This window comes from Mustela nivalis (genome assembly GCF_964662115.1).
Source record: "Mustela nivalis genome assembly, chromosome: 8".
Classification (NCBI taxonomy): Eukaryota; Metazoa; Chordata; class Mammalia; order Carnivora; family Mustelidae; genus Mustela; species Mustela nivalis.
Window position 1 is genome coordinate 72,801,289 of NC_139027.1, and position 19,988 is coordinate 72,821,276.

The window sequence follows — 19,988 nt, forward strand, 5'->3', positions numbered from 1 at the left end:
AAAATGCTACTTAAAAATACAAAGACTAGACAGAGTTAGAAATGAACAAAGTAACTTTTATAAGTAAAAAATACAGTCATTGGGGAAAAAAAACCCTATGGACTGGTTAAACATATCAGCGCTGAAGAGACACTCAATGAACTGGAACATCTGAAGTAATCACAGAGAGCAGCACAGACGCATGGCAGAAAAAGAATGTGAAAGTCTAACATATGTCCGATCACAATTCTAGGAGAAGAGAATGAAGAACACAACATTTAAAGAGATAATGATTGATAATTTTCCAGAACAGATAAAAGATACAAATTCTCTGATTAAGAAAACATAGCAAATCCAAATAGAAAAAAGAAGTCCACTCTGGACTCAGAGCAATAAAAGCAATCAGTATCTGGAACCAAGACTTCCCAACAATAATAATTCAAGCCAAAGAACGGCACAATACAATCTTACAGATACTAAGGAAAAATAACTATCTGGAATAATACACCCACTAAAATCTCCTTCAAGAGCATAGAGACCTTTTCAAACAAACAAAACCTAATAAACAGACTGGCAATAGAAGAACTCCTGAAGAATATTCAGGAAGAAGAAATGAATAGCAAAGAAATTAGGAAGCATATGGGCAAATCTAAACTTAACTCTGACTATATAGAATGGAAATCTAAAGGGGTAAAAAACACAAAACTAAAATACCAGCCCAGGGCGCCTGGGTGGCTCAGTGGGTTAAGCCGCTGCCTTCCGCTCAGGTCATGATCTCAGGGTCCTGAGATCGAGTCCCGCATCAGGCTCTCTGCTCAGCAGGAGCCTGCTTCCCTTCCTCTCTCTCTGCCTGCCTCTCTGCCTACTGTGATCTCTCTCTGTCAAATAAATAAATAAAATCTTTAAAAAATAAAATAAAATAAAATAAAATACCAGCCCATAATGAAGAAATGTAATCTGATCTCAGATATCCTAAGACCCTATTATTTTGGGAGCTAAGTGAGAAGATACTGATAGACTTGATTTTGATAAGACATGAATACACATTTTGTAAAAATTTGCGAATAATTTACAAACCAGTGGAGGTATGATAGGATGGGGAGAATAGGAAAGGGAAAATGGAATTTAAAAAACCCAATCGATGGGGCACCTGGGTGGCTCAGTGTTTAGGTTAATGCTCTGCCTTCAGCTCAGGTCATGGTTTCAGGGTCCTGGGCTTGAGCCCCGCATCTGGCTCTCTGTTCAGCAGGGAGCCTGCTTCCTCCTCTCTCTCTCTGCCTGCCTCTCTGCCTACTTGTGATCTCTGTCTGTCAAATAGATAAATAAAATCTAAAAAAAACACCAAAAAACAAAAAACCAATCAATATGTAAGAAAGACAGAACGAGTAAGGGGACCAGAAAGAATAGGAATCACATAGTAAAAGGATAGAAATAAATCCAAATTGTCACTTAAGAAAAGATTATCAAAATTTAAAATAAATAAAATCCAGCTATAAGCTCTGTTACTATAAAGACTCACAAAGGATGGAAAACTACACACCATGTAAAAAACTAAAAAGAAGGACTCTCAGATAGCCCTCTTACTATCAGACAAAAAAACAAACAAACAAACAAAAACAAAACACAACAACAACTAAGGCAAAAAGCATCACTAAGGACACGGTCTCTAAAGAATGATGAAGGCTCAGTTCACCACAAAGAAAAATACAGCTGTGTGTTGAGAAACGTATAAAGCAATAATGGACTGAACCATAGAAAGAAATCCAAACTTCTCTCAATAACTCAGTAGATCAATGATTAGCAAGCATACAGACAATGTGAACAGAACTAAAGCTTTATCTAATCTAATGGACACACAGAAAATTCTGCAACCAAAATTAGGGAGCATGCATGATCCTCAAGTATACGGAGAACACTTATGAAACTGGGATGTATCAAGCTTAGAAATTAAATACACACAACACACACACACATTTCTAAACAAATGGTAACAGTTATAAAATTCTGACAAGTGAGTAAGAGACTGTACCTTTAAAAACTTGCAAGATACATTCAGCTAAAGCAACACAAAAAGAAAAGTATAATCTTAAATGCTTACTGAAAAAGAAAAGGCTGGAGAAATAGTGAGCACTCAATTAAAGAGGTAAAAAAAATAGGTAGATAAATATACGAGCCCCAGAGCCCCGCATCGGACTCTCTGCTTGGCAGGGAGCCTGCTTCCCCCACCTCTGCCTACTTGTAATGGATCTCTGTCTCTGTCTCTCTCTCTCTTTCAAATAAATAAATAAATAAATCTTAAAAGGGGGAAGGGCAGGGAATATTTCAGCAAATACAGCAGTGTTTTTTTTTTTTAAATAATAAACATCACTATGAACAATATGAGGAAGTGGAAAATGTGAAGTACGTGTTTCTCAGAACAAGGGTCTAGTATCCAAAATATATACAGAACTCTTACAACTCATCAACAAAAAGACAACCCAACTGTAAAATGAGCAAAGAATCTGGATAGAAATTTCTCCAAAGAAAACGTGCCCAACATCATTAGCCTCCAGGGTAATGCAAATCAAGACCATAATGAAATACCACTTCACATCCACCAGAATGGCTATCAAGACAATGCCCAAAAAACAATATGGTGGCTCATCAGTTGGTTAAGCAGCCGACTCTTGACTTCCGCTCAGGTCATCATCTCTGGGTCCTAGGATGGAGCCCTTTGTTAGGTTCTGCGTTCAGGATTTCTCTCCCCCTCCCTCTGACTGCAAGCCCCAACAAGTGCCACCTCTCTCACTTTCTCTCTAAAATAAATCTTTTTAAAAATAAATAAATAAATAAATATTAGTAACAATGTGAAGAAACTGGAAACCTCCTATATTGCTTGTGGGAATGTTAAATGGTGCAGACACTTGGAAAAACAATCTGATAATTCCTCAAAAAGTTAAACATAAAATTACCATATGACACAGCAATTCTATTCCTAAATAAATACCTAAAAGAACTGGAAACAGGTACTCAAATACCTGTATATCACTGTTCATAAAAGCCCCAATCAGGGGCGCCTGGGTGGCTCAGTGGGTTAGGCCGCTGCCTTCAGCTCAGGTCATGATCTCAGGGTCCTGGGATTGAGCCCCGCATCTGGCTCTCTGTTCAGCAGGGAGCCTGCTTCCTCCTCTCTCTCTGCCTGCCTCTCTGCCTGCTTGTGATCTCTCTCTGTCAAATAAATAAATAAAATCTTAAAAAAAAAAAAAAAAAAAAAGCCCCAATCATAATAGCCAAGAGTCAGAAACAACCTAAAGGTCCACCAACAAACAAAAGCAGAAACAGACCCATAAATACAAAGAACTGGTAACTGCCAGAAAGCAGGGGGATGGGAGTACGAGCAAGACCAGCAGGGGGAGTGGGAGGTACCAGCTTTCCATTATGGAATGAGTAAGTTACAGGGAAGAAACATGCAGCTCAGGGGATCTAGTCAATGGTACTGTAGGAGCGTTGTGCATTGAGCAAATAGCATTACATGCTGACTTCTCCATGTCGTACACTGAAACTAATATTAACATAGTGTGCCAACTACACTATAATAAAAAAATAAAAAATAGTAAACAAAAAATGTCAACATGTATTTAGAGATAATTCTAGGTGGGAGAATATGAATACTTCCTTTTTTGATATTTCTTTTTCATTTCCAAGAACAAAAACACTGAAGCATTTATATACTACAGTACCTTTATAGCTTACATACACTCACACAATGATATATAGCTGTATTAAGATCATGCAACTATGGCTTTTTAAAAACTATTTCAATTTTTGGTCCCAGTATTGTCAGTAAAGATTTATCTAACATTACTTCTTTTCCAGTAATAGAGAAAATGACAGTTAATAAGTATATACAAAAACTAATATTAAAAGGTAAAGTGCTCAAATATGGTATAGAAAGATTTTTAAAAATTTAATGTATCTCACTGAATCACCCAATCTAACTGAAACTATTTTTTGGTGAAAATTCATTGCCTTTTTGAACCTTGTCCTGGGGCAGCACAGATCTACATTTCTATTTACTTCAGAAATAGAAAATTTTTCTGTAAGATTTATGGAAAGCAGACATAAAAGCACCTGTAGCATTACAAACAAAACTAAGCCTAGGAAAAAAGGCAAATTAACCCAATCATGCATGTAAATTACTGCTCCCTTCATCACTTAAGCTCCTAAGTGCACAGCTGGAAAACATGAGTAAAGCTTTCAGAAATCATACATGAAATGATTGCTATCCTCTGAGGTCTGTTCAAAGCAGTTCTGAGTCATATAATTTAAATGTGTAAATTCATTAAAAATATCTACAATGACAGTGAAGGGTTGAATTCACTTTATAACCCAAGGTAAGTTTAAAGGTTTATAACAGAATAAAGAAGATACTGTATTAGGCTGATTCCCTAGAGAATTTAGAGCAGGTTATAACTAGGAATCATAGTTATTTAAAAGATAGCCTCGGGGCTCCTGGGTGGCTCAGTGGGTTAAAGCCTCTGCCTTCGGCTCAGGTCATGATCCCAGGGTCCTGGGATCGAGCCCCATAGGGCTCTCTGCTCAGCAGGGAGCCTGCTTCCTCCTCTCTCTCTCTGCCTACTTGTAATTTCTGTCAAATAAATAAATCTTTAAAAAAAAAAAAGATAGCCTCACACTATAAAACACAAAAACCTTTAGTTACAGGACAGTATCTTTTTTTTTTTTTTTTTTAAAGATTTTATTTATTTATTTGACAGAGAGAGATCACAAGTAGGCATAGAGGCAGGCAGAGAGAGAGAGAGGAGGAAGCAGGCTCCCTACTGAGCAGAGAGCCCGATGCGGGACTCGATCCCAGGACCCTGAGATCATGACCTGAGCCGAAGGCAGCGGCTTAACCCACTGAGCCACCCAGGCGCCCTACAGGACAGTATCTTAGTAGACACGGCTGACTGTCTACACCACAGTCACTCCCCTTCTTCCCCCTTTCCAGTAGTGCTATCTCATTTGTCTATCTCCAACAGAGGGATACCAACCACCCACTAGTTGTCTTAGGCCCACATCATGGCCACAATCACGGCCTAAATGGCCCCATAAAGGCAACTTGCAGGGATCTTGCTTGGAATGTTGCATGAATTGCTACTGATAGGCAGCCAACCTAGGACCAAAGAGGAACCAGCAAGAGTTAAGCTGAAATTCAAATCACGAAGATAGAAAAGATCGAGAAATTAGGTCCTCTGGATGGTGTCATTGAGCTGCTGGATTAAGCAACGCTAAATTAAAGCTAACCCTATTTCTAGACTTCTAATTTCATACACCAGGGTATACTGAGGTTCAAGTTATGTGCAAAATAAACAGTCCTAACTGATACTGAGTTTAACCTCAAACAGTCTTGTGGAGTCCAGAATATGTCATAATGGCATAAAAATTACTCCAAGATGAAAGCATCAGAGGAAGACTTTGTTTTTGAACTCTCTTATCTCCCTAAAAGCAGAAACTCCCCAAAGAACTGTTGTTGTAAATCCCCCCTCAGAGAGTTTCACAACCAAGGAAATCAAAATTATCATAAATCACTCCTAAAAATCATTTGTTTTCCCCTTAGTGCTCTTTTTCCTCCTCTCCTATTCCCCAAGCAACAGTATATAAGCCCCAAATTCTAACAGCCTCTCGAGTCACATTTTTCTATGAACTCAAAAATCTGACCCCTTGCTAATCTATCAGTTTAATTAGCAGAGCTCCAAACAATGAACAGAAGAGAACAGAAAAAAAGTTTTTCTTCCCCTACAAATAACTTAATGTTTTACTTTCAGATTAAGAAACCAAGGTTTGGGGCACCTGGGTGTCTCGCCTCTGCCTTCAGCTCAGGTCATGATCCCAGGGTCCTGGGATCGAGCCCCACACTGGGCTCTCTGCTCAGCAGGAAGCCTGCTTCCCTCCCTCTCTCTGCCTGCCTCTCTGCCTACTTGTGATTTCTGTCAAATAAATAAATAAAATCTTAAAAAAAAAAAAAAAGGAAAGAAAGAAATCAAGGTTTGTTAAAATTTTAAGTGACGAATAACCTCTTCTTTTCCAGTCTATATCCATATAATTGTACTGCCTGCCTTCCTAAAATCCACTCTTCCCAGACACAAAATCTTACAACACTCTAATTCTATATTGTTGAGAATTAACACTACTATTTTACGGTCACAGTATAGTTTAGTTTAAAAGATATATGTCAAGTATTTCAGATCAAAGTTAAAAATCTTAACCCACAATAAGGAAAGTTAGTATATTTGGAGGTGGAGGAAGCAGACCAGACTGCCAACATTGTCCATCTGAAGAGGGAAGAATGGTCAACTTTTGCCTCTATACTTCTTCCTATCATTTTGTTTCACTTGTACCAATAGTAGGTGTTAACCTGTACTAGCAGAAAAGCTTCAAATAAAGAAAACACTTTAAAGATTCAATTCGGCATTTTGGTACATCATCATTTTGGCTTATCTGCTGCCAGTATGTATCCCAAGGGCTGGATGTATGCAGTCAAAATACTGCAGGACAGGAGGGAAGGCAGGCCAGAAGGTGGGGAAGGAGTAAATCAAAAAGCATAATATGAAGTCAAAGTATCCAACCTTTTATCATTCTGCTACTTTTTGTAATTATCATAGGAGTGGCTAATATCTTAGGTATGATGCAAACAATCTGCTTACTGCAGAGGACAGCTTTTAATGTCCCAGAGCAGGAGAGGGAGAAGAGAGGTCCTATTAGGCAAGGTCTCCACATCTATTGGGCAGGGTATGAATGTGATGACCCAGATAAAAAGGAGACGCATGGGGTCTTCAACAGAAGATCTGTACATTTACATAGGGGGCTATAAAATTTTTTTTTTTCCAAAAGATTCTATTTATCCATTTGACAGTAGGCAGAGAGGCAGGCAGAGAGAAAGAAGAGGAAGCAGGCTCCCTGCCGAGCAGAGAGCCTGATGTGGGACTTGATCCCAGGTCGGGGCTATAAATTTTAAAAAACTCTTCAACGTTCTCAATTTATACACACCAACTTCTGACCAGATAATGCCCAGTGACTGCCCAAGACCATAGCACTTGCAGCAGGCTGCAAATTGGTAAAAAGAAATCACAAGCTCATTCTCACTTTGAAAAATGATTGCATTTCTAATTTATTAGGAGTAATTTATTTATAAATTCTCTAAGTGTGGTTGCCAGACAAGCAGCAGCATCTGGGTACATGTGAGAAATGCAAATTCTCTAGCTTCACCCCAGACTGAATGATTCTCATTCTAGGGATGGAGCTCAGCAATCTGTTTTATATTCGAGACCCACAATATTAAAGCATGGCAACTTTTAGAAGAATAAAGTTGGCCACAAAAGGCAAATATCAACTGCAGCATTTCAGGAAAGTTAAGCTGTGGAGACAATGGAACGCTCTGACTCTTGCCTTCCTACCTCCCTATTTCAGACAGTTTTTATTAACCACCAAGAACTATACCTTTACATGCTTTCACCTAAAGAATGTTTACAGAAGCATCTGAGTACTCAGTCAGTTAAGCATCTGCCTCCTGGTTTCAGCTCAGGGTCCTCAGTGAGGAGTGTGCTTGTCCCTTCCCTCCAAATAGATAAATAAAAACTTGAAAAAATAAAGACCATTTACAAATATCCAACTCTGTCCCATCACAGGTAACGTCATATCCTCAGCTCCTGATGGCAGTGGTGGTTCCAGTATCACATGTCTGTGAGCATCATTTCTGCACCCCCCCCCCCCACTTATCTGAAAGTTGTATACCTAAAATCATTCCATTAATAGCAACATGACAGAAGTAACAATGCTAAAATGCAAGTTTTCCCAAATGAGGGCTGAACACTGCAAGTTTTCTGGCTGCTTGAAGCTATCACTGACAAAACAGTACCAGGAGAGGAAAGGATCTACACTTATATATACATATGCAAGGACTTCTAAATCCAAAGAGCACACAATAAATGAGGCTTAGGGCGCCTGGGTGGCTCAGTGGGTTAAAGCCTCTGCCTTCGGCTCAGGTCATGATCCCAGGGTCCTGGGATCGAGCCCCGCATCGGGCTCTCTGCTCAGCAGGGAGCCTGCTTCCTCCTCTCTCTCTGCCTGCCTCTCTGCCTACTTGTGATCTCTGTCTGTCAAATAAATAAATAAAATATTAAAAAAAAAAAATAAAAAATAAATGAGGCTTAAATGTTTTAACCCTGGGGTAACAATCCAGTGAAACCAAAATAAATCGACGTACCATAGGGCAAACTAACTCAAATCCAGTTATTAAGAATGCAAAGAATCTAACAATTAGCAAACCAAACTATTATCTTAATACAAATAATGTGAGAGCCCATATTTTCTGCATGATCATTTTTGACAGAAAATTTAGTGTAGAAAATTTTAAAAAGATATTATTTTTAAAGTCACAAAATTGAAAAACATTACATTTAATGGTCCCATATTAAATTTGTTCTATAAACAAACTTTTGACAGTAAAATTTACCATTCCATAAACTTCACTTTCAAATTAACTTTCATACAAGGATATTTTTAGCTATTTCAGAAACTATTCCCATTTTGTATTTATATATAAAATTACTGCTTAACATTGTTAAAAACCTGAGGAAACAGATCGCTTCTTACACCCTAAATGCTCTTCTCATCTAACAAGAAATTTGGAACTAAATAGTATTTAGAGAATGGTTAACTTTTTAGTTACATCAGCAACTTTTTGGGAAATACACACATATTTTAACCTCTTCCCCCAAAGACTTTCCTACATGAAAAATAAACAAAGGAGAAGTTGCATTCTCATGTGTTCCACATTTACCTTTATCTTCGTTTCTTTTCCAGTGACTATAATTTTCCTTCTCTTTTGCAATTAAAACAGAACTCAGCTTGCATATGTGGACTCTTGTACTTGTGAGATTTCCTTTAACCAGGCCAGTCATTTCCTATTAATCTTTATTCATCCACTAAAACAACTGATATTTTTAAAAAGCAACAAACTCGCCCATCACTTAATCTTATGTCTATGGTCTCAAAGGTGCCTCACAAAAATACCAAAATCAAATACTAAAGAAAAAAAAAAACCCTGAAAAGTTTTCTGTCACTCATTTCAAAAATACTTTGCTGCTTGAATTCAAGAGTAGATTACATACCTGATCCATATCTAAAGTTGTTTCTATCATTTCCTGAAATTTGGAGAAATCAGAACGAAGATCAATAAGAGGAGTGACAAAAATGGCCAACAATAAACTCTGGTGTTTTCCTACAAGAGAGCAAAAAATAGTAAATAAAATTAATCTCAGATAACAAACAGCATTTGATCCAAAAAAAAGTGCAGCCGGTCTCCAAGTTACTATTTACTCCTGTATTTTAATTGAAATGTGTTTAATATTTATTTTATAGGAAGGGAGATCATCTGGCACGCAATACTTCCTAATAAAACACTGCCTCCCCTGCCTGTCTGTAATCTCCTTCATAAAAAGCACTAGAGATGCAGAAACATGAAATTAATTACAACTAAATGAACTGTATTTCTCTGCAGATTTAATAACCCAAAATCAAAGTCATTAAAATAAAATGCCTCTAACTTACCCTATCCCTAATTTCCACTAAGAATACAGTGTTCGAATTAACAGAGGTTAAATCAGGCCAACTATTTACACTGGCACTTTACTTGATGTTATTTAAGAGCACAAGCTGTGGAATTATATGAGAACGAGTAAGTGAAGAAACAGAGTCTACAGTGTGAAAGGCATGAGGTACAGACCTGGGTGCCAACCCCAACTCTGCTACCTACTGGCTCTGTGAATCTGGAGCACGATACTCTGAGCCCCTTTCCCTTGTCAACAGGAGTAATGACAACAGCGACCCAGGAGAGGAATAAAGAAGATAACTCTAGGGCGCCTGGGTGGCTCAGTTGGTTGGACGACTGCATTCAGCTCGGGTCATGATCCTGGAGTCCCAGGATCGAGTCCCACATCAGACTCCCAGCTCCATGGGAAGTCTGCTTCTCCCTCTGACCTTCTCCTCACTCATGTTCTCTCTCACTGTCTCTCTCTCAAATAAATAAATAAATAAAATCTTAAAAAAAAAAAAAAAAAAGAAGAAGATAACTCTACATTAACACTTAATATAATATAATATGCTTGACAATTAACAGGAGCTCAGCTATGGTTACCATGTATTGTTACTGGTTACATTGCAAGGATTTTTTTTTCTGACCTCCAATAAATTCTTTTACAAGAATTCTGCAAGTGATCTCTAGCCTACTGCATTTTGCTCCAAAGCAAGAGTTTCTTCTCTTTTCTAGAAGGAGCAATAGCTCTTGATTGAGAAAACGATGAAAAACTATTAAGTCAGCAATATTACTGCAAGAATTCATCTTTTATTAATCGCAACAGCATCTACACATATTTAGAAAATAGTACATATGTGTGAAACATTATTTAGACAGTCTATAAACAACACTTTGCCCACATAGTGTCTGTTGTGCTTCAACGCCTGGTTCTTTATTCTGAATGAACTAGCTCATACATTATTGGTAAATAGGAGAATGATGGAAGCAAGGTGAGGAGGTGGTACTGGTTCACAAATAATTTTTTCCTAGCCCACTAATGTTTTTAAGTGATCAAGGGCAAGCTTTCAGAGTAAACTTAGCCATATATGAAGACCTTGGAGTAATTAGCCCAATGGCCAGTATACTCACCACTATGCTAAGATACCAAGAAAAGCAGAGTATAGATGAAAAGAACAAAAACATCTGCTGGTGTTTAAAAGAATTTTTTTTTTTAAACTAAATTCTGTACCCTGGTTCAGATGTTTAACTTTCATGAAACTGACCTTTTTTAGAAGCAAACAGCCTTATAAGGCATCTCAAAGGAGGAACAAGAACCCAAGACTTTAAGGCTGCATGCAAAGAATCACCTGATGCTCATGCTAGGTACAAAGCAATGGAAATGTATGCAGGCTACTGTTCTATTAAAATTTGCTAATGCTTTTGCTAGTAATCATTTCAAAATTTTCATGTATTTTGAGGTCTACCTAAACTCCCTTTTTTTCCCTGTAAGTTCTGTTATGTTTTCCAGCATACCACATTGAAGAAAGTTAAGCTTGCTAAGAATAAACACGTGGTATTTTTACAGAAATACCTGTACAACCTTCAAAACCTGTCATCCTCAGAATTAAGAGGCCCCTTCTGAGTTCACCTACTCCTTATCCTGCAAACTCTCACTAATATCCAGAATTCCTTCCCCTACCTATAATTTGTATTGAGCCCCAGCTGCCAATATCCAATTGGGTTTTTCCCCCTAAATTGTTATGGTTTTTTAAATTAAAAATAATAGAGATGTAATTCACATACCAAACAACTCTCCATTTTATTCTTTTATTACTATTTTTTTAAAAGATTTAATTCATTTATTTGGCAGAGAGATCACAAGTAGGCAGAGGCAGGCAGAGAGAGAAGGGAGAGAGCCCGATGCGGGGCTCGATCCCAGGATCCTGAGACTATGACCTGAGCCGCAGGCAGAGGCTTAACCCACTGAGCCACCCAGGCGCCCCACAACTCTCCATTTTAAAATATACAATCCAATGGTTTTTAATTTATTGACAGATTTGTGAAACAACCACCACAATCAACTTTCAAACACTCACTGCTCCTGAAGAGAAAGGGAACCCTGTACCCGTCAGCAGTAACTTACCATTACCTTCCAACCTTCTGCCACTCCTCCAAGTCCAGGCAACCTATAACCCACTCTCTGTATTATAGATTTGCCTATTCGCATATTCCACGTAAACGGATCATATGATACTGTGACTGCCTTTTTTTACTTAGCATAATGTTTTCAAGGTTCATCCTTGTGGCACCATGCATCAGTACTCCATTCCCTTTTATTGATGAATATACTGCATTATACAGATACAACACATTTTATTTATCCATACATCAAGTGAGCGACACCAACTGGTTTTTTATAGACTTCATTTTTTCACTAGTTATCACAGCCTAGAAAGCCCTACACAGTCTTTACTAGTGTCTTAACACAAGGACTACAGACTCTTAAATTCAAAGTACTACATAAACACAGAAAATAAACAAATTCTTTTTTTTTTTTTAAAGATTTTTATTTATTTATTTGACAGACAGAGATCACAAGTAGGCAGAGAGGCAGACAGAGAGGAGGAAGCAGGCTCCCTACTGAGCAGAGAGCCCGATGCGGGACTCGATCCCAGGACCCTGAGATCATGACCTGAGCCGAAGGCAGCGGCCCAACCCACTGAGCCACCCAGGTGCCCCAAAAGAAACAAATTCTACCTTCATTTTCTCTAACCTCTAACCAGAATGTGACATCTCCTTCCATTACTAATGTATGCAATAAACCACAGTGGTATTCCCAGTACCTACGTCTTTGTCATTGAACAAAATCCCAGATATATTTTCTTATCATTATTACAGTTTTGGAGATGATTTTAAGTATCATTTAAACTCATTATTAGGGCACCTGGGTGGCTCAGTGGGTTAAGCCGCTGCCTTCGGCTCAGGTCATGATCTCAGGGTCCTGGGATCGAGTCCTGTAGCGGGCTCTCTGCTCAGCAGGGGCCTGCTTCCCTTCCTCTCTCTCTGCCTGCCTCTCTGCCTACTTGTGACCTCTCTCTGTCAAATAAATAAATAAAATCTTTTTAAAAATAAATAAATAAACAAACAAACAAACTCATTATTAGTTTGTTTTTTTTCTTTTTTAAAATATTTTATTTATTTATTTATTTGACAGACAGAGACACAAGTAGGCAGAGAGAGAAAGGGAAGCAGGCTCCCTGCTTTGCAGAGAGCCCTATGCGGGGCTCGATCCCAGGACCCCGGGATCATGACCTGAGCCGAAGGCAGAGGCTTTAACCCACTGAGCCACCCAGGTGCCCCTAAACTCATTATTAGTTTGAAACTTAAGACCTTAGTAGAACTTTACTCAGAATCATGTTATTTAAAGCATTAATAAAGAGGATGTATTTATCAAGTTTGTTTTTTTATTTTGGCAAGTGTGTTTCAATATACTTGGCTGCCTTTACGAGTCTGTATTATTTTATGCATTTAAAAACACTATTCTGAAGAGGGGTTCATAGGCTTTTTAGGGTCCACAGCACACAGAAAGTTAAAAACCTCAAATAGGCCTTACCTCTCTGGCCTCTATTCCTAACATGCCCCTTATTCTCTATCTCTGTGCTTGATCACTCTAGCCTTCCCTTGCTCCTTCAACAAGTCAAGCCTTAAGCACTTGCACTAGCTGGTTCCACTAGCCTCCCCCCAGATCTTAAACAACTGGCTCCTTATCATCATTCAAGCTGTGGAACTCAGGTAGCAATTCTAGAAAGACCATCTTTGACCAACAGTTCGAGTGTCTCCCTGGCCCCAGCCAAGTCACTCTATCATATCAATATATTATACTTCCTTTACTGTACTTATCACCACTTGAAAGTCTTGTTCACTGATGTTTACTGTCTGTCTCCCCTTATCCTTCCAGTATTGCTGACCCTCCATAAAAACAGGGACATTATCTGTCACATCTACTGTTGTACCTCCTAGAACGATGCCTGGAACAAATGAACTAGCTGTTGAATGAATAACTTATTGAAGGAAGCAATCACGGGACTGGTGAAGCAATCACTGGTCATTAGTTTTGAAATACACCATGCTCACGTAGCAAGCATACCAAATATGACACAAGGAAATAACTGTTAGCTTCTTAGGTGCATCAAAATATGAAATGTCCAAGTAATCAAATAATTAAAATTTCTGTAGGAACGCCATTCACTGTCAAGCACTAAAAGATACATAAATTGCTGACAGCATACACAAAAATAAACCTGAAATGGATTAAAGACCTAACTGTGAAACATAAAACCATAAAACTCCTAGAAGAAAACACAGGCAGTAATTTCTTTGACATTGGCTGTAGCAACTTTTTTCTAGCCATATCTCCTAAGGCAAGGGAAACAAAAGAGAAAGTCAACTGGGACTATACCAAAATAAAAAGCTTTGAAGTAAAGGAAACCATCAACAAAACAAAATGGCGGGCACCTGGGTGGCTCAGTTGGTGAAGTGACTGCCTTCGGCTGAGGTAATGATCCTGGAGTCCCAATCGAGTCCCATTATCAGCTCCCTGCTCAGCAGGGAGTCTGCTTCTTCCTCTGACCCTCCAACCCCCATGTTCTCTCATTCTCTCTCCCTCTCTCTCTCAAAAAAAGGGGGGGGCAACCTACTGAAGGGTGAAGATATTTGCAAATAATGTTACCATTAAGAGGTTAATATCTAAAATATATAATAAGAACTTCTACAACTCAAGACCAAAAAAACAAAAACTCTGATTAAAAATGGACAGAGCAAAAAAAAAAAAAAGGCAGAGCATTTGCGACAATGTGGATGGAACTAGAGGGTATTATGCTTAGCAAAATAAGTCAATCGGAGAAAGACAACTATCATATGATCTCCCTGATATGAGGAAGTGGAGATGCAATGTGGGGGGTTTGGGGAGTAGGAAAAGAATAAATGAAACAAACAGGACTGGGAGGGAGACAAACCACAAGAGACTCTTAATCTCACAAAACAAACTGAGGGTTGCTGGGGGGAGGGGGGTCAGGAGAGGATGGTAGCGTTATGGACATCGGGGACGGTATGTGCTATGGTGAGTGCTGTGAAGTATGTAAACCTGGTGATTCACAGACCTGTACCCCTGGGGATAATAATACATTATATGTTAATAAAAAAAAAATGGGCAGACGTCAAAAGAAATGAAATCTTGCCATTTGCAACAACGTGGATACAACTAGAGAGTATTATACTGACCGAAATAAGTCATCAGAGAAAGACAATTATCATATGATCTCTCTGATATAAGGAATTTGAGAGGCAATGTGGGGCGTCGTGGGGGGTAGGGAAGGAAAAAATGAAACAAGATGGGATTGGGAGGGAGACAAACCATTAGGAGACTCTTAATCTCACAAAACAAACTGAGGGTTGCTGGGGGGAGGGGATTTGGGAGAGGGGTGTGGGGTTAGGGACATTGGGGAGGGTATGTGCTATGGTGAATGCTATGAAATGTGTAAGCCTGATGATTCACAGACCTGTACTCCTGGGGCAAATAATACATTTTATGTTAATAAAAGTAATTTTTAAAAAATGGGCAGAGGACCTAAATAGACACTTTTACAAAGAAGACATAGAAATGGCCGACCAGACACATGAAAAAATGCTCAGTATCATTAATCATCAGGGTAATGCTAATCAAAACCACAGTGAAATATCACCTTACACCCAACAAATGGCTAGAATAAATAACACAAGAAATAACAAATGTTAGCGAGGTTATGGAGGAAAAGGAACCTTTATACTCTGTTGGTGGGAATGTAAACTGGTGCAGCCACTGTGGAAAACAGTATGGAGGCTCCTCAAAAAATTAAAAACAGAAATACTACATGATCCAGTAATTCCACCACTGGGTATTTTTTTACCAAAGAAAACAAAAATACTAATTTGAAAAAGATACACGTACCTCTCCATTTACGGCATTATTTACAATAACCAAGATATGGAAGCAACCTAAGTTTCACTGACAAATGAATGAGTAAAGAAGAGGTGGTGTATACACAAACATATACACACTGCTATTTGTGACAACATGGATGGACTGAGAGGGTATTATGCTAACTGAAATAAGTCAGACTGAGAAAAACAAGTATCATATGATTTCACTCATATATGGAATCTAAAAAACAAAAGAATGAACAAGCAAAAAGCAGAAAAAGACCCATAAATACTGAGAACAAACTGATGGTTGCCAGAGGGGTGGAAAGTGGGGAGACGGGTAAAGGGGAGCGGGAGATACAGGCGTCCAGTTACGGAATGCTAAGTCACAGAGACGAAACGTACAGTATAGGGAATCTAGTCAATGGTACTGTCATAGGGTTCAGGGTGAAAGACTGTGGCTCTACTTGTGAGCACAGCATAACAGCAAACAGAGTTGCTGAGTAACTATATTGTATCCTTGAAATTCGTGTTATCATTGTGTCAACTATACGGATATAAAAAAAAATTTTAAGTTAAAAAAAAAAAAACAACCACTATGTGACTGCTAATTTAATTAAGTTAGATGAGCAAGTAACACTGAAATCAAAACAAACTATAGTCTAGTTCTGGAGAGCAGAAAGAAGTGCCTCCTTAGCCATGCCCCACTGACACTAACCTCAGAGTCGAGGCCTGGCACTAGTCACAAGTTTGCTACATCAGAATGTTCAAATAGTCCATGACTACAAAAATCAACCTGAAGTCTAAATTAATTACACAGTTGGCATTAACATTTTATTCTATTAAATATTTTGGTAAATGGTAATAAAAAGACATCAGTTTCAATTAACAAAGATTTAAACATATATTCTATGCCTGTATTTCCTTGACTAATTTTACATCAATTCTTTGTATTACTAATTTCAATCTTGATGTTTGACTAAGCACTATTAAACTTCACCTGACCCCTTTAATGTATTTATGATATGTATTTAAAAGTCCAGGTCAGTGGCACCTGGGAGGCTCAGTCAGTGAGGTGTCTGCCTTCGGCTCCGGTCACGGTCCTTGAGTCCTGGGATTGAGCCCCATATCAGGCTCCCTGCTCAGCGGGGAGTCTCCTTCTCCCCTTTCCCCTGCTCATGCTCACTCTCTCTCAAATAAATAAATAAAATCTTTTTAAAAAATTAAAATAAAATAAAATAAAGTCCAGGTAAGTGGAAAAGATGAGGGTAAGATACTCCTAATGAAAGTTTAAGTGTTCACACAAATAGGAGACTGGAGCCAACAAATTCCCAAATTAAACGAAGAAGCAAGAGAAGTAGAAGTGCTGGTGAATCATGGTAAAATGGCTAAGTAATTAAATCACTCTGAATGATGACCCTGGGCACAAGGCCATCTCTGCTCCTTTCCCTGTTGTCAGCCACTTTGCAGTATGGGCCTCTCGTGCTTCCTCATGGCCCCCGCCACTTACTTCACTCATCCTCTCGTCTGTTTCTCCAGCCACATCATCCCTTTTGTTAAGCGCAGCCAGTTGTCTCAGTTCCCCCACTTGCAAGTAATACTTTCTCTGACACCACCCCTCATTTTCCTTTATTACTATTGTCATTTTGACAAAATAGTACTTTTCTTTCCTACAATGATTTTTTTCTTTGAATTCCACTGATATTTGAGTATCATTTTACACTTGTGCTAGCAGTCCCTGTGAGATAGAAAACATACTCATCACACAGGCACAGAACTCCTATAAACCCTTATAATTTCCCAAGTATTAAGAACACTAGGAGCATCTCTTATTCAAAAAGGGTGATTTCTAGCGGCTCCTGCCTGGCTATGTCAGTAAAGCATGCAACTCTTGATCACAGGGCTATGAATTTGAACCCAACACTGGGGCAGAGTTTACCTAAAATAAAAGGGTTGACTTCTAGAACTTTTGCTCTACCCCTTCATTCTCCAGGGACAGGAGAGGGAATAGAAATGGAGTTAGCAATTGAGCATGCTAATTGAGCATGCATAAAATCTCAGTTAACAGGGAGTTCAGAGAGGTTCCAAGTTGAGTAAACACAACCCAAACCAAGGACAGTATCTCCTGCCCCTCCCAGACCTGGTCCTGTGTATCTCTTCATCTGGCTGTTCATCTGTATCCTTTAATGAAACTGGTGAATTTGTTTCCCTGACTTCTGTGAGCTGCTCTAGCAAATTAATCAAATCCAAGGAGTAGGTATCAGAGGAACCTTCAATCTATAGCCAGTTGGGTCAAAAGAACAGGTGACAACCCCATTTGTAACAGGTAACTTGTGGAACTATGCCCTTAACCTGTGGGATGTGGTGCGATCTCCAGGTAGATAACGGCAGAGCTAAGTTACATTGCAGGATACCCAGCTGGTGTCTCAAAACATTGGTATGGAGGGAAAAGTTCCACACACCTAGAGATCAAAGCGCAGGGCTCTGTGTGACAACAAAGGAGAGACACAGGAGAAAGACTTATAGGAGGAAAAGACAGGAATAAACTGAGTTTTCCTTTACTGTCCCAACTTCATAAGATTATTTTTACTTTCTCTCACCCATAACTTACAGCAATTTTCTAATTCTTTTTCTTCTGGTATATATTCTTGGACCAATAGACTGCATCTTGGACTGTATCTCTGTCCTTCCATCCAAATGATCTTACACCCAGATCCCACTAAACACTTCCAACAAGATATACTAACCACTAAACCATACTAACTAACCACCACAATGAAAAGCAAATAGTGCTTCTGAGTGTATAAAGAAATTTTTGTATTAATCTTATGACTGGAGGGGCACCTGGGTGGCTCAGTCAGATAAGCATCTGACTTTGGCTCAGGTCATGATCCCAGGATCCTGGGATGGAGCCCCACATCAGGCTCCCTACTCGGCAGGGAGTCTGTTTCTTCCTCTTGCGCTGCCTACTGCTACCCCTCCTTGTGCTCTTGTATCAAATGGATGAATAAAATCTCAAAAAACAAACAAACAAAACAACCCTGTGACTAGAACTGTAAATGAGCACAACCTTCTTGGTAAAGTAATTTGTCAGTAAATAATTACTTGCTGTTAAAATTCAGACCAGACCCCTCTGGTCCTACAGGTCAGAGGAAGCAATTACTGTGTTCTGAACTGAAAGGGAAGAAATGATACAATCAGATGGGAAACGTTACTATGGGTTCACAGAGTAGGATGCACAAACCATAGGAGGAAAAGGAGCAAATATGAGTTTTTTAAGAAGCAATTAAACAGAAACATGATTAATTGGATATGGGAAGAGGATAAGTTATGCACCTCAATGTGATGGCTATTAGAATAAAATTTATCAATAAAATAATCTAGATATGTAGAGTTGTTTTAAGCACTATCAGGTTTCCCTAAATGCACAACACCATTATTTTGTTCTGCCTCAATGTTTTAATTTTATTTTATTTTATTTTTTTTTTTAAAGATTTTATTTATTTATTTGAAAGACGGAGATCACAAGTAGGCAGAGAGGCAGGCAGAGAGAGAGAGAGGGGGAAGCAGGCTTCCTGCGGAGCAGGGAGCCCGATGCGGGGCTCGATCCCAGGACCCTGAGATCATGACCCGAGCCAAAGGCAGCAGCCAAAACCACTGAGCCACCCAGGCGCCCATCAATGTTTTAATTTTAAAAGCTACAAGGAATAATAGAAGTCAAGTATACATTGACTTGATTCAGAGTAGAGTTTCTTACAGGAGAAATATGATTCAGAGTAGTTTCTAGCACTCAATACAAGTCAGCTTTCTAGACTGTTACTGCCCCCTGCTGTCTCTGAACTTACTTTTATTTTTTTCAGGAATAATGTTAAAATAACTTTAAACCTAGACTTAAAAGCCAAAAACAAAGCAGGAGTACATACTCAACTTCTAGCAATATACTAATATACTAAAAAGGAGTACACATGGGGATGGGCTTGGGCAGAGGGACACAATCTCAAATAGGCTCCATACACAGCACTTCATAGATGGCTCAGTTTGATCTCATGACCCTGACTGAGATCATGACCTAAGTCAAAAACCAAGAGTTGGACACTTAACCCACTGAGCCACCCAAATGCCCATAGAAAGAATTTTCTCATATTATGATTCTACTTTTAAGGACAATGCATGAGCACCTGGGTGGTTCAGTGCGTTAAGCATCTGCCTTGCGCTCAGGTCATGATCTCAGTGTCCTGGGACTGAGCCCCCCATCAGGCTCCCTGCCCGGCAGGGAGTCTACTTCTCCTTCTCCCTCTGCCCCTCCCTGTTGCTTGTGCCTCTCTTTCTCTCTCTCTTAAATAAATAATAAATAAAATGTCTTTAAGGACAGTGCATTTGGTTTATTTTCCCCAGAAGTTAGCCTCAGTTTTGGCTTTCTCCATGCAATCAATCAGTAGGCTTAAAGAGCTACACGGAGCTCAGCAAATGCCATGCCTGCCTTTTTTTTTTTTTTTTT

General features: G+C 39.0%; 1 protein-coding gene across 2 annotated transcripts in view; it reads right to left on the reverse strand.

Moving 5' to 3' along the window:
- MSH2 (mutS homolog 2) overlaps positions 1-19,988 on the reverse strand; it is a 76,998-nt gene that overhangs the window by 21,290 nt on the left and 35,720 nt on the right. For both annotated transcript variants that reach the window (XR_014315949.1, XM_082746785.1), the window contains exon 8: positions 9,129-9,238. Coding sequence is in view for 1 of the 2 variants with exons in the window: in XM_082746785.1 (XP_082602911.1) it covers positions 9,129-9,238 (110 nt within the window). In the remaining variant the exon portion in view is untranslated. The remainder of the gene's footprint in view (positions 1-9,128; positions 9,239-19,988) is intronic.